We start from the raw sequence: 14,465 nt of genomic DNA, 5'->3' as shown, positions 1-14,465 counted from the left end.
CTGCCCTGCTCCTGAGCCCCCCCAGCCCCCCAGGATCTGGGATCTGTGTCCTGGGATCCTGCTCAGAGCAGCTGCAACCCCACCCTGCTCTGGCCTGGCACCGAGCAGCAGCTTCAGCCACAGAACCCCAGAACGGTTTGGGCTGGAAGGGACCTTAAATGCCATCCCACCCCACCTTGGGCACGGGCAGGGACACTCCCAGCAGCCCGAGCCCTGGAGCCGCCACTCCGGGAGGCTGTGACACGGGGAGGGGACACAGGGCAGGGCAGTGACAGGGGAGCCTCTGCACGGAACACAGCAGCTGTGGGTGTGTGCACAGGGACAGCGCGAGGTGACGGGGGCCAGGAGACAGCGAGAGCTCACATTCTGCTCTCCAGGGCTTAGTGGGTTAATGGAGCAGCAGCAGCCCCTCTCTGGCCATGCCAGGGACACACACAGCAGGGCACTGGGGGGGTTAGTAGTTAGCACACACATCATTAGCAATTAGCAATTAGCAACAGTGGCGGCCAATCAGGGGCCTTTTCCTTACCATTGCACTTGCCAATACAGTTCCTACTGAATGCTGGTCAAACATCTGGATTGTTTAATAAAACCTTTGATTAGAATATTCTAGGGCTTCTTACTCGAACAACATAAATAGAATTTGAGGCATTACTAAAGCCCAGGACATGGACAAGGGAGTCAACAGCATCCTGAGGACAGCTCAGAATTCCTGTTCAGGGATCATTAGGAGGTTTGCTGGCACCTTGATTTTGCCCCCTCATTCCACTTGTTAAGGTTCAAATTAAAACCAGCAGCTGCACGTTGTGAATTAGTGAGTCTGTAAGTGCTTGTATGTGCAGGTGTGAATATTAGAGCAGACACTCTTATGTGACAGGTGGTGGTGTTAATTCAGATTATTAATCCTTTAAAAACACACTGATCTGCAAAAGGTGGATGCTTTAGCACGGAGTGTACTGCTGGAGGTGAGTCTGTCACTTCTACCCCTCCCCAAGGGGATTTTAGCTAAACAGGCTGGATCTTGTAGGTCCCTTCACCAGTTGTGGAGAGAATCCTGCCCCAGCAGCTTTCCTTTCCCGTTTCCCTGCGTGGCAGCTCCCATGCTGTGTTTACAGCACACACCTGGGCCAATCTGCTCTGGTTTGCAGTCCCCTTGGCAGGTGCTTGCCGTGCCCAATTCTAATGAAGCAGCCCCAGCTGGATGTTAATTACAAAATAAGGATTTCTCCCATTACACTGGGGTAAAATAAACCCTCCCTGTCTGCTATCATTGAAGCAATTTCCTTAGAACCAGGAAAACCCTAAAATGAAAATAAATATGGTCAAACTGTGAAACACTTGGAAATTTAGATTAAGTCTTTCCTTGAAGTTTGACTCATTAGCACAGCTGCTGCTGTTAACTTCACTGTGAAGTGCTGTCAGGATTCAGAGCCCAGCCCCACTTCTGACTTCAGCTTGGGAATAAATTATCCCCATATTTCAAATATCCTGACAAAAGTACAATCAGAAGTTATTTTAAGAATCACAGCTACTTTTTAGTTGGTTAAGCAGCTTATTTACTGCAGGTTTCTTCATGGAGCCCCATAATGGGCAGGGACACCTCCCACAGTGCCAGGTTCCTCCAAGCCTCACCCAACCTGGCCTTGGCCACTTCCAGGGGTCCAGGGCAGCCTCCAGGCCACCCCAAACCTGAGTGATTTCCAGCCTGACTTCTCAGTGCCACACTGATTTCAGTGTCCTGTCCTGCTGTACCTCAGGCAGGCCGTTTTGAGTCCCCAGCTGCTGGGCAGCTGTGCAACAGCTCAGGAGGCAGCAGCAGCACGGGTTCAGCATGGCTTTAGTCACATCAGCCTGGATTTTGCCAAAAAACCCCAAATGGTTAAAAATACCTGCAAAGCTAAAGTGACAGCTACATTAAAAGGTAGCCACAAACCACCAACTGTAGGAAAAGTAATATTTGTCTGCACTGAGGAGAACAAAGCTGCTGGAAACAGGTCACCCATCACACCCGACTTGGGGATAACTCTGGGGGCCTGGTGTGAAGTGTGAATTCTTTCAGGGACTTAGGGAATAACTGAGTGTTCACAGTCCTATCACAGCTGAGCAGCAGAGCCTTAAACCCTCTAGCAGGCAGAATGCTATGGAGGGACGAGGTACAGAGCTGGCAGAGCACATTTCCTACAGAGGGCTGGGGACACAGGGCTGGCAGAGCACAGTTCCAAGCACACGTCTGAACTCAAGCTACAAACAGGAGCAGTTGAGCTGCACTTGCAGGTTCTGTGAGTACAAACCTTATTCGCAGTAACCATCCCCACCTGTGAAGGCATTGGGGTAGAGCTGTTAGGCAACAGAATTGATACTCTGCATTCCAACACATTAGTCTAATTCTAGAGAAGCTGCAGTGTCATGGGAAAGTTCCAACCATTATTAATTATAAGTAGATTTAAAAGCATTAGTCTCCCACATTCGGTATCTCTCCCTTCAGAATTTCCCAGAATAAGCAGTGACTCAGCAGGAAAACATTCCAAAGTCTGCTGGTTTTGAATGGCCTCAGCAACTACATTTAAAAAAAATAAACTTTATTAAAGTAACATTATCCCAACCAAATTGGTAACTACAAGCTTCATGAAGCTTCTGTGAGAAGACAAAAGTTTCTCTTTACTTTATGCTTGCCTTAAAACAAGGACTGCACTTAAAACGTGAGGCTCTATAAATATTGACCTAAGAAATACAGTGTAATACAGGTGATTCTTCAGCTTCTGGATGTCCCACTTAGATGCACATCAGAAGGCCCTGTTCTCATAAGGTAAAACATTCTCTGCATGTTTTGCCTACTAGAACATGTGTCAGTGACCACTTGTGCCCTTTTCTTATCTCCACCATCCTTGGCTACATCTTCTCCCTCCTCTAAATATTTGCTTTTTGGCAACAGATGTACAAGCAGAATTGACTGCCAAGATACTGAGCTGGAGCTGCTGTCACAATGTTAAGCTTCCAAACAGGAAAAAAAAAAAAACCAACAAAAGTTCATCTCCACTTGCCCCCAAACACTTCTGCCTGAGGAAGGACACCCTCGTGCGCAGAACAGCTGGCTGGGCACTAACTGGAAATTGGCTGTGAGTATTTATTTTAACTGAGATTTGTGCTCCACACGACCACAGCTCCATCAGTACTGTGGAGTGGGCACTAACTGGAAAGGAGCTGTGAGTATTCTACCTGAGATTTGTGCTTCCCCAGCTCCCCCCAGCTCCATCAGTACTGTGGAGTGGGCACTAACTGGAAAGGAGCTGTGAGTATTCTACCTGAGATTTGTGCTTCCCCACGACCACCAGCTCCATCAGTACCGTGGAGTGGGCACTACCTGGAAAGGAGCTGTGAGTATTCTACCTGAGATTTGTGCTTCCCCAGCTCCATCAGTACTGTGGAGTGGGCACTACCTGGAAAGGAGCTGTATTTTACCTGAGATTTGTGCTTCCCCAGCTCCATCAGTACCGTGGAGTGGGCACTAACTGGAAAGGAGCTGTGAGTATGCTACCTGAGATTTGTGCTTCCCCAGCTCCCCCAGCTCCATCAGTACTGTGGAGTGGGCACTACCTGGAAAGGAGCTGTATTTTACCTGAGATTTGTGCTTCCCCAGCTCCCCCAGCTCCATCAGTACTGTGGAGTGGGCACTACCTGGAAAGGAGCTGTATTTTACCTGACATTTGTGCTTCCCCAGCTCCCCCAGCTCCCCCCACTCCCCCGGCGCTCGGTGCCCTGCCGTGCCCCGGGAGCAGCAGCCAGGGGGACGCCCCCCCTGCCCCCTGACTCACCTGTGACTATTCTGGAGGCCGTCTGGGGGGGGTTTGCAGTCCCATCGGCGGGCGGCTGCGAGGGCGGGTGCGGCGGGGGGGGCACGCTGGGTCTGTTCCTGGGCTTGGGCACGGGCCGGGGCCGGGGCAGGGTGCCCCCCTGGGCCGGGCAGGGCTCGGGGGGCGCGGCGGGGGCGCCGCCCGGGTGCTTGCCCAGCGGGGGCGTGTCGGGAGGGGTGGGGGTCTGCGGCAGGGGCACGGAGGAGGAGCAGGGCTGCTGCTGCTGCTGCTGCTGCTGCTGCTGCTGCTGCTGCTCCGGGCCCTGCTCGCCAGGAGATGCTTGGCTGCTGCTGCTGCTGCTGCCCTTGGGCTGCAGGGGAGGAGTTGCCTGCGCTGGGGGCTGCGGGGGTGGGTGGCTGGGGGCCTGGAGCGGGGACAGGCTGCTGGAGTATCTGCGAGGTGCGGACACCTGGCAGGGGGAGGAGGTCTGGGCTGCTCCCGGGTTTGCGTGCTGAGCAGGAGGAGAAGAGCTTCTGGCCGGGGGTTTTGGAGAGACAGAAGGTGGCTGAGCAGCTGGGGAAGAGCTTTGGCTGCCTGGCTGCCCCGGGGGGGGGTTGGCTGGTTTGGGGGGGGCTGGTGCCGGCTTCTTCACAGCTGTGGAGAGAAAAGGGGAGATGTCAGCATCAGGGACAGGACATGGGGAATGGCCTCCCACTGCCAGAGGGCAGGGATGGATGGGATACTGGGAATTAGGAACTGTTGTGCCCTGGCACAGGGTGCCCAGAGCAGCTGTGGCTGCCCCTGGATCCCTGCCAGTGTCTCAGACCAGGTTGGACAGGGCTGGGAGCAGCCTGGGACAGTGGGAGGTGTACCTACCATGGCAGAGGACAGAACAAGATGAGTTTTAAGGTCCCTCCCAACCCAAAGCATTTTGGAATTCTACTATTCCAAACCAAGCTCCCAAAGAAAACAATTAGCAGCACAAAAAACCCCCAGCTATGTTATCAAAATGAAGTGGTGCATTATCAAGCACAAGCATTTACTGATCAATAGCTTTTGACAGTTTGTTAAACAGCACTGGTGACACTGTCACCATTCAGAGAGTCCAAAAGTCACAGCTGCTTTACAGCCAGGCCTTGGGGACAAGCCAACAGATCAAACTGCCGTCTGCAGAGAGGCTGATAAAGTTATTTCAGCAGCATCTCTGCAGTACCTCAAGGCTTGGAACACAGTGGCCAGGAAAGCAACGAGCACCCACCTCTCCTCAGGGCGTGGGGACTGGGACCAGCAGCGTTCTGGGGCTGGCTGACAGCGAGCTGGGAGCTGCTGGGCGCTGCCTGGCCCGGGGCTGGGCCGGCCTGGCCGTTCCTCACCGGGGGAGGAGTGGCTGCACTCGTGCTCTCCTTGGACCTGGAGGTGCTGCAAAGCAAAGAGCCCACGTTAGAGACGGCTGGGACCTGGATGCCTCGTCTGGCTCAGCTGCAGCCGCTCCCTCACGAACCGTGCTGTGGATCAGACAGAGCAAACAATTTTCATGGAAAGAGTTGCCAAGCCCTGGCACAGGTGCCCAGGGACCGAGTCACAGTCCCTGCAGTGTTCAGAACACGTGGATGTGGCCCTTGGTGGCTCAGTGGTGAATGCTGTGGCCGTGCTGGCTGATGGGTGACGATGGAGGATGAGCCAGCTGAGGTGGGTCTGGGCAGGGTCCCCTCCTGTGGCCGTACACCTGCAGGCTTCTCTCACTGCTTTGCATTTAGTGTCACCTGCAGCAATTCAGCCCTCAGAAGGACTGACTTTATTCACCTCCACTGGCACTTTGCAATCCCTGTTTCTCCAGGTGCTGTTAGCAAACTGTGAGTACTTGCACAGAGCCTGTGCAGATTTTTAGTGCAACTTTCAGACATGACCCCCGAGGTTTATTTTCAGCTGCCTCTGCCACAAAAGCCATCTGTGGAGGAAATACTGGTGTGCAGGGGATTTCCAAATGAGCTGGTTTTGTAAATATGTCACCTGAGAACAAGCTTTGTGCACAAGAGTCAGTGCTGCATCAAACCCCACGGTGGGGCTTCACCCTGAGGCTGACATTTGGAAGCACTGCAGGCTTCACACGTGGTTTGTCACAGCTCTCAGAACACCGAGGAGCTGACAGCAAAGTGCTGCTTCCACCCCTCACAGGAGGAAGTCAGGCTGCTGCAATTAGCCTTGGAGTTCAGGGACACAAGCACAGAGCTTCAAGAGAAATTAAATAGCAAAGAGCCTGTGTACCTACTTGTCCTAAAGGAACTAATCCTGAAATATGATAAACTGACTGCCAGTTCTCTAGAAGGCAAGTCTGCTCGTCACTAACACCTGCTACAGACAAATAAACAAAACAAGACATAAGCAGATAACATGTACAAGAAACAACAGACAAGACCAACAGGTTTCTGGTATTGCCACTGTAGGTTATGCTCTTTCAGCAGCAAACTGGTATCACCTGCGTGCACATCTCCAGAACATAACCTGGGGAGGTCAGTGTGGGCAGCAGACACAGAGTGTATTTTTCATAATCATTTTTCCCCCCAAGAATTGCAGTGTATTAGAAGATGAGCTCCAGAACAGACAGAACTGTGTACGTTATAGTAGCAGATGAATTTCAGAACACCCAGAACCATGGATGCTATTTTGTAAGACCAATTCTGTGTGTTATTTCAGAAGCCCAGTTGCGCAGCCATACCTGTGGCAGGAGAGCTCCTGCAGGTCACTGCTGCCCACAGCTGCAGGCACATCCCAGGGGGCACAGGTGACACCAGGTCACTGCTGCCCACAGCTGCAGGCACATCCCAGGGGGCACAGGTGACACCAGGTCTCTGCTGCCCACAGCTGCAGGGCACATCCTGGGGGCACAGGTGACACCAGGTCTCTGCTGCCCACAGCTGCAGGTACATCCCAGGGGGCACAGGTGACACCAGGTCTCTGCTGCCCACAGCTGCAGGGCACATCCCAGGGGGCACAGGTGACACCAGGTCTCTGCTGCCCACAGCTGCAGGTACATCCCAGGGGGCACAGGTGACACCAGGTGCTGCCAGAGCCGCTGCCAAGCCGCCGCCAGCGCAAGCCGTGCCTCTTACCTGGCATCCTCAGTGCCTGGAGCCTGGGGCTGCTCTGCCGGGGCAGCAGAGGGAGCGGGGCCAGCCCCGGGGCCGGGCTCAGCCCCCGAGGGCGGGCAGGGCTGCTCAGCGCCCGCGGGCTCGCAGGGCGGCAGCGGCGGCTGGAAGGCGGGCGAGGTGAGCTTTCTGCTCACGGTGCCACCCCGCCGCGGGGTCACAGACAGCTCCAGCACCTTCACACCAAAGCTACAGAGAGAAGAGAGAGTGAACACAGCGGGCGGCCACCCCAGGGGCTGCTGCAGCAGGACTCGGGGTGTCCCATCCCCAGACAAACCCACACATGCAAAGCAGCGACGAGGAAAGCTCTGCTGGCTGCACCACACCAGGATGTTAGAGCCCCCAATGGGTGCCCCACACCAGGATGTTAGAGCCCCCACTGGGTGCCCCACACCAGGATGTTAGAGCCCCCAATGGGTGCCCCACACCAGGATGTTACAGCCCCCACTGGGTGTCCCACACCAGGATGTTACAGCCCCCACTGGGTGCCCCACACCAGGATGTTACAGCCCCCACTGGGTGCCCCACACCAGGATGTTACAGCCCCCACTGGGTGTCCCACACCAGGATGTTAGAGCCCCCAATGGCTGCACCACACCAGGATGTTAGAGCCCCCACTGGGTGCCCAACACCAGGATGTTAGAGCCCCCACTGGGTGCCCAACACCAGGATGTTAGAGTCCCCAGTGGGTGCCCCACACCGGGATGTTAGAGCTCCACTGGGTGCCCCACACCAGGATGTTAGAGCCCCCACTGGGTGCCCAACACCAGGATGTTACAGCCCCCACTGGGTGCACCACACCAGGATGTTAGAGCCCCCAATGGGTGCCCCACACCAGGATGTTAGAGCCCCCCTGGGTGCCCCACACCAGGATGTTAGAGCCCCCAATGGGTGCACCACACCAGGATGTTACAGCCCCCAATGGGTGCACCACACCAGGATGTTAGAGCCCCCACTGGGTGCCCCACACCAGGATGTTAGAGCCCCCACTGGGTGCCCCACACCGGGATGTTACAGCCCCCACTGGGTGCCCCACACCAGGATGTTAGAGCAACCACTGGGTGCACCACACCAGGATGTTACAGCCCCCACTGGGTGCCCAACACCAGGATGTTAGAGCCCCCAGTGGGTGCCCAACACCAGGATGTTAGAGCCCCCAGTGGGTGCCCCACACCGGGATGTTAGAGCTCCACTGGGTGCCCAACACCAGGATGTTACAGCCCCCACTGGGTGCCCCACACCTCGATGTTAGAGCCCCTAAGGGGTGCCCCACACCTCGATGTTAGAGCCCCTAATGGGTGCCCCACACCAGCAAGGTTAAGACATGCAACAGGATTTGGCTTATCCCCACAGAGGGATAAGCTCAACAGCAGTGAACAAACGACTCAATTACATTTGGAGACAAACACTGATGACAATGAGGTCAGAGCACTCGGGATCTCACATGTAAATACAGACATTTCCTCACATACCACAGTAGCTCCTCACTAAATGTATTCTGCCACATGAATTTTGTTTCTATCACACACTAAGTTGCAGCAAAGATTCAAAAAAAGGTACTGGATACAGGCTGTGATTTGGGGGCTGGAATGAGAGACCCTTACAGTCCTCTCCAACCCAAATCATTCTATTTGTGTTTCATGGAGAACAGTGCAGAAACAGACCCTAACTCTTAACAGATTTTAGAGTGCATACGGCACATTAATTCTAGAGATTATTTTATTCTTGCTGTGTTAAACACTGAATCTTGACCTGATTTTCTTCTTCCTCTGTGAGTGCTGACAAATTTGCATGTGGCTGGTCACAGCTAACAGGTAACAACATTTGCATCAACAGCTAAAAACAAGCACATCTCTTGAATACTCATGATGAGTGATAAGAATGAACGTTACACTACATGTTATATGGGAAACAGCACATTTTACTGGGAGTTTTTAGCATTCTACTGCTTGCTGTGGCAATACTGTACCATCATCAACTCAGAAGTCTTATCATGAAGGCACCAGGTAACACCACCTCAGCTTATGGGCTTTGAAAGAGAAGCCATGGAATAGCAGAAGTTAGAGACTGAGAGAGGCCACTGCAGACACTTCTGTTCCTGTGAATCTCACACCACCCCCAATGTGTACCAGGAGAATGGAGACTGGGAGCAGCAATATCTGCTTGGGATTTGTCATGCATGGAGTGTAACTGGAAGGAAGTAACAGTACATTACCTTTGAGCCATCCTCAGGCTGCAGCAACAGGGAATAAATCGCTATTGTTATCTACAGCATTTCCATGAAATTCCTCTCCTGACACCAGTGAAGGTGCCTGATTGAAGCCTCATTGGAAGAGGGCTGTAATGGACCCCCAAGGTGAGAATTACACCTACCTTTCCTTCTTCAGCAAATCCCCTTCCATCACAGTCATGCTCAGAGGCCTCTTCCTCTCCAGGGTCCCACATTCGTAGTCATTCCCAGTGTGTGACAAGTGATTGGAATTTACAGCAGGAACTGCCACAAACGCCCCAGACACATTGAAATCTTCATCTGAAGAGGGACAGACAGAATGCCTCCTCAGACACACACACATCCCAAGGGTGCCTCCCTGCACAAGCCACTGAGGGTGAGCGGGAGGGGAGTGTAAAACTGCTGGGCTGTGGCAGAACTCACCTCCAGGGAAGAACCAGTCTGCATGCTGAATGATGGGCTCGATAACTGCCACCACATGCACCGAGGTGGCTGCTGCCATCTCAGCAAGGGATCTGTAGGAGAGGTTTGAACAATACTTTATTTACAGTTCCATCAAAGTAAGAAAATTAAAATCAATTCAAATGACCTAAATAACAGCTTAGGCGAAGTGTGATGGATCAGCTCCTCAGTACCAGAGAAAGAGCAACTGTGCTGGACTCCAGACCAGTCAGAAACATTCAGAGCTCTTGGAAACACCCCTAAAACCCTCCTGCCTCACAGGACCCGGAGGCATGGGCTGAAAGAACACTTGAAGTACTTTTTAGGTAAACAGTCTGTTGCTGTGAATTGCTAAATTCCTTGCTAAAGGATTTAAACCTATCAGTTCTACAGCTTCACCCCATTCTGCTTTGTAGCTTTCTTAAAAGAACTCACCCTTCATTCTTTGCCCACAACAAGTTGGGGCCCAAGACTATGGCGATGTTGCTCGGTGTCATCTTGTTAACGTCACTGTTCTGGGCAAGCTTGGCTAAAAATTTGATTAAATACCTTCAAAAAGGAAAGAAATAATTAAAGAGCAGGAACCACGAGCGTTTCTTGTTGAAAGCAAGTAAATAAAAATGCAAGAACTTGTACAGAGAGCTCCCAACAACACGGAAATGAGATGAGCAGCCTTCTTGCTTGGCAGCTGCCCAAAGCTTCTGCTCCTGACTCATAAAAGTTGAACTGGGGAGCAAAGAAAGCAGCTCCCATCTTAGCAAAACAGAACCACAGAAATATTATACTTCCAGAGAAAAACCCTTCATTTCAGCTAGTTTTATGTCCTGTAATGGAAATTCCATGCTTCTAGGAATCACCAGAGCTGGTTTTGTTCCGGTTCATTTCCAAAACGCAAAACCAAAAGGAAAAATGAGATGTTTAAGACAGATCCAGGTGATTTCTAAGACTGGAAGCTACAGCAAAGAGCAGAGCATGAGCCGTAAGTAGAAAGGCTCTGTGCATCACTATTTCCTGAGAGCCAAGAGGGAATTAATCTGAGGACACCTCCTCTGCATGGCCACTGCTGCATGAAACAAGAGGTATTTTTATAAATCTCACTGAATTTGGCCAAGAACAGCACACCTGGATTAGAGTTTAGTTTAATTGGCTTTGGGGTGCACAGCAGCTGAGCTGAGAGATGCTCACACCTACCTGAAGTTAACACGGTAATGCTCAGGTAATCTGTTACAAATCCTCCATAACTCCTGCAGCTTCTTATCCTGGTCCTGAATACTGAAAGGACAAAAAATGCCATGACAACTTACTTTCAGGGCAGGAACTAGTTGTTTCTGCAGTGACAAAGAGATGATGGTATCAACTTCCACTTATGCCAAAGAAATGTTTTGTACTCAGTAACCTGCTTGTCAGATCCCTGAATTATCTCTACCTGCAACAAAACTGCTTGAGCATCAATGCTGTGCAGCCAGCAGCCTGAAGCAGCCCTAATAGTTAAAGTAGGTATTTCACCACATTTTGTGCTATTTTTATTAATTTTTTGTGCTATTTATTATTTAAAATAATTTGTTACATGAAATACCCATTAGTGAAATGATAAATAACTGTGTGAGCTTGGCTGTTTCTTTTGAATTCATCTGTGAAGAATCAAATTTACCAGAAATATGCAGCATGACTCCCTCCACAGCTAATTCTAGCATGCTTACTTTGCAGCTTGTGTCCACTCCTCGTACAGGCTGTAGGTCATGAGAGGCTCTGGCAGCTCCCGCAAATAGGATTTCAAGGCACCTGCAATGCAGACAGGACAGGTTGGCTCCTCAGCCACTGCTTTCACACTTCAGGGAAAATTCTGCCCTCACTCTGCAGTTTTATCTGTGCAATGAATTCCAAGTTCCAGGGAAAGTGGCAAGAGCTGACACTTGCACAGTGGAGCTGCTCAGATCTCAGCACAAAGGGTCTGTCAGGAATTGGTGCAATTTGACAGAAACATGCTGTAAACCTCTGAATCATCTCTTCAGGACAAAGGACTTCCTAGAAAGATGTACTGAAGTTAAACACACAGCTCTAACCTACCTTGACCATGTTAACACTCTTGTCATAAGAGATGTGACAGCTGGGCCACTGTGATCACCTGAATTTTACACACCATTGTCACAAGCGCAGCAGCTGTGATCAGCAGGGGCACCCTACACTTATCTGTGTCAAACTGTGCAGTGAACTTTCCACTGACTGCCACTTCTCCCAGTCTCACTGTGGAGATCCCCCCCTGACCAGCACAAAGCCGTGCTGTGTCAACTGACACCTGGTTTGGATTCAGAACACTCCCAATACCTGCAACAGCGTGGGGATCTGAGTAAAACTCATCCAGCTGGGAAGTGGAACAGTCCAGGGCAGCTTTCAGCTTTTTTAACTTGGAGGCTCCAGCAGCAATTCTGAACAAGCCCTGCATCAGAGAAATCAAATGTATTGATCGGTAACCACACACTGGCACAGTTTTACAACAGCCTCTTTCAGAACACTCCAGCTTTGGTGCCTTCCCCTGACAGGTATGACCCAGCTGGCCCCTCATGTGCCCTGTCACTGCCACCTGACCATGGCTCAGCTCTTCCCCACCCTTGGCCCACCCGAATTTCATTGTATGTGCATCCACTCCCAAAATCCTTCACACACGCTGAGGTTATTCTGTTGCAAAGCATTTACCAACTACTAAATGAAAAAATTACTAAAGCAACATACTAACAAACAGAGCCCAGTTCATGGGCTCAGTGGGCCCTCTTCCCCCCGTTCCTGGGCTGGGATCTGGCAGCACCCACCTCCTCTCTCATGCCTGTCTCCAGCAGCATCATGACACAGGCTTCGATGGGAACCGCGATTTCCCGCCCGCTGCGCTTCAGGTGCTCTTCCAGGGGAGTTCCAAAAGCTGGCTTTTCAGTCCATTTGTCTAAGTTGGAGAGCATCAAAACACTGAGCAGGATATCTACCAACCCCCTGAATCACAGCCAGGCAAGAGGAGAAGAAAGCCTCTAGTACAGCACAGAAATGTTCAGACTACAGCAGGAGTTTTACAGCCCTTGATTGGTAAAGTCCCTTGGATCATGAGCAAAGAGAAAATGAGGCTGCTGGTGGTCAAGAAAAAAATACTTCTGCATCTTTCTGGATGGAATACCACATACAAATTCTGTGTATAACTGGAATTATAAATAACAAACCTCAACAAGTGCCAGCACAAGGCTGCATGTTCCAGTAATGCTGATTTGGCTCTGCGAGAATCTGTGAGGAAAATTTTGGGCAGACTGCATGACCTGGGCTGATTTTGGTCTTAACTGTATTTAAGGGGAATAAAAACTGAGCTGTTTTATTCCTTAAATTTGATCCCTTAAATCAGCAAATTACAATGGATGTTAACAGCCCCAGGTATCACATCAGAACTACCATGGTAACAGCCCAGCACCATACCATTCAAATTTTCAATTTAATTCTTCGACTCTTGTTTAACTCCAATTTGCACAGATTTCTCCAAATTGAATGTGAATTTCTTCTTTCCTATAATTTATGTTCTGATCCATTTCTGCTACTTTAACTGAAAAAATGCAGATGTAAAAGGTTATTGTTAGTACAGATGTGTTATTTCTTTTATGTGGAAAAGAGGCCAAGAAGGACAAAAACTTCAGAGGACTTCAAAGAGTGCTCTGAAGGCAAAGTGTTTCTGCAAAGGACTTATTCACCCCTTTCCTTTACAAAACCACATCAATCACCTCCCTTGTCCTGTTTCAGTCCCTCTCATTCATTAACACGCCATGAGATGCACAAGACATTTCCCAACCTCTGCAAACTACAGCAAACATTAGGAAAAGAAAGCTCAGCACTTGCTCAGAGTCCCAGCTCCCATCCCTGGCAGTGCCCCAGGCCAGGCTGGACAGGGCTTGGAGCAGCCTGAGATCATGGGAGGTGTCCCTGCCCTGGCAGGGGTGGCACTGGGTGGCTTTAGGGTCCCTTGAACCCAAACCTTTCTGGGATTCTAATTGAGACTGCTGCCAGGAACACAAGGTGAGAAATTCCTACATTCAGCACTCCCAGCCACCTTCTAGGGAGGCCAGTCTGTTCTGAAGCCTTTGCTGCTCGGCTGCCCTATCCCAACTTTGCATCAAAAATAACAAATTTCAAGCAGCCAGATTCACAAAGAACTTTCTGCACAGCCCTGCTGAGCCCTGCTGCTGTACCAGCATCACCTCCTCTCCCACAGAGTACAGATATCCCACACCATTTCCCTACTGATTTATGCATTGAATTGGTTCATCTTTAACAACCTTCATCAGCAGAAGGTACCTGAGCCTGCCTCAGCTCAGATTGGATTTTCCCTCAGACTCTGTTCACCTATTGCTCCAAAGACTCAGGGACAGCACAGCCAATATTTTGGAGAGTAGTTTCCAGAACACACAGTGCATCTTCATCCCAAATCATCAGTGATACACCTGAAGTCCCCTGGCAGTGGAAGCTTGGCAGCAGTTCCAGTTCTTCTTAGGGAAGAAATGAAGCTGTACAATTCAATTTTTTAACAGCTGATAATCAGCACAAGAACCCAAACTCTCCGTTTCCCTGCATGCAGTGCACACTGGGGAAGAGGACTGCACAAAATGAGGAAAAAAAAATCAAGCTCCTTAAAATCCATGGAGTTTTCCTGATAATCACCTGTCATCACTCAAGAACCAAATCACAGCGACACTTCCATCGGCCTGAAGAGCCAGCTGTGACTCAGCAAAAGGGCACAAGGAAAACAGGTAACCAAACAGAAAAATCCTTCCTTTACCCTCCTGGGTACCAGAGAGATCCTTAATTAATATCTGATTAGTGTGTTAAACATGG

At 50.7% G+C, this 14,465-nt stretch overlaps 1 protein-coding gene across 6 annotated transcripts in view; it reads right to left on the bottom strand.

Annotated features, from left to right (window-relative positions):
* ARHGAP17 (Rho GTPase activating protein 17) overlaps window positions 1-14,465 on the bottom strand; it is a 42,101-nt gene that overhangs the window by 1,904 nt on the left and 25,732 nt on the right. For 2 of the 6 annotated variants that reach the window (XM_084216225.1, XM_084216226.1), the window contains exons 10-20: window positions 12,416-12,543; window positions 11,934-12,045; window positions 11,309-11,390; window positions 10,800-10,880; window positions 10,044-10,157; window positions 9,591-9,682; window positions 9,311-9,467; window positions 6,902-7,126; window positions 5,050-5,210; window positions 3,813-4,445; window positions 2,292-2,315 (exon numbers count right to left, since the gene is read on the bottom strand). In XM_084216225.1, coding sequence (XP_084072351.1) covers window positions 2,293-2,315; window positions 3,813-4,445; window positions 5,050-5,210; window positions 6,902-7,126; window positions 9,311-9,467; window positions 9,591-9,682; window positions 10,044-10,157; window positions 10,800-10,880; window positions 11,309-11,390; window positions 11,934-12,045; window positions 12,416-12,543 — 1,808 coding nt within the window. In that variant the 3' untranslated portion in view covers window position 2,292. Of the gene's footprint in view, window positions 1-529; window positions 575-2,291; window positions 2,316-3,812; window positions 4,446-5,049; window positions 5,211-6,901; window positions 7,127-9,310; window positions 9,468-9,590; window positions 9,683-10,043; window positions 10,158-10,799; window positions 10,881-11,308; window positions 11,391-11,933; window positions 12,046-12,415; window positions 12,544-14,465 lie in introns of all 6 variants that reach the window. The other 4 variants (XM_084216223.1, XM_084216224.1, XM_084216227.1 and 1 more) reach the window with 3 other exon arrangements.

The sequence above is a fragment of the Fringilla coelebs genome (genome assembly GCF_963513975.1).
Source record: "Fringilla coelebs genome assembly, chromosome: 16".
In the NCBI taxonomy this organism is placed as follows: Eukaryota; Metazoa; Chordata; class Aves; order Passeriformes; family Fringillidae; genus Fringilla; species Fringilla coelebs.
Note: the sequence above shows the minus strand (reverse complement) of the source record. Positions and strands in the feature narration are given on the sequence as shown.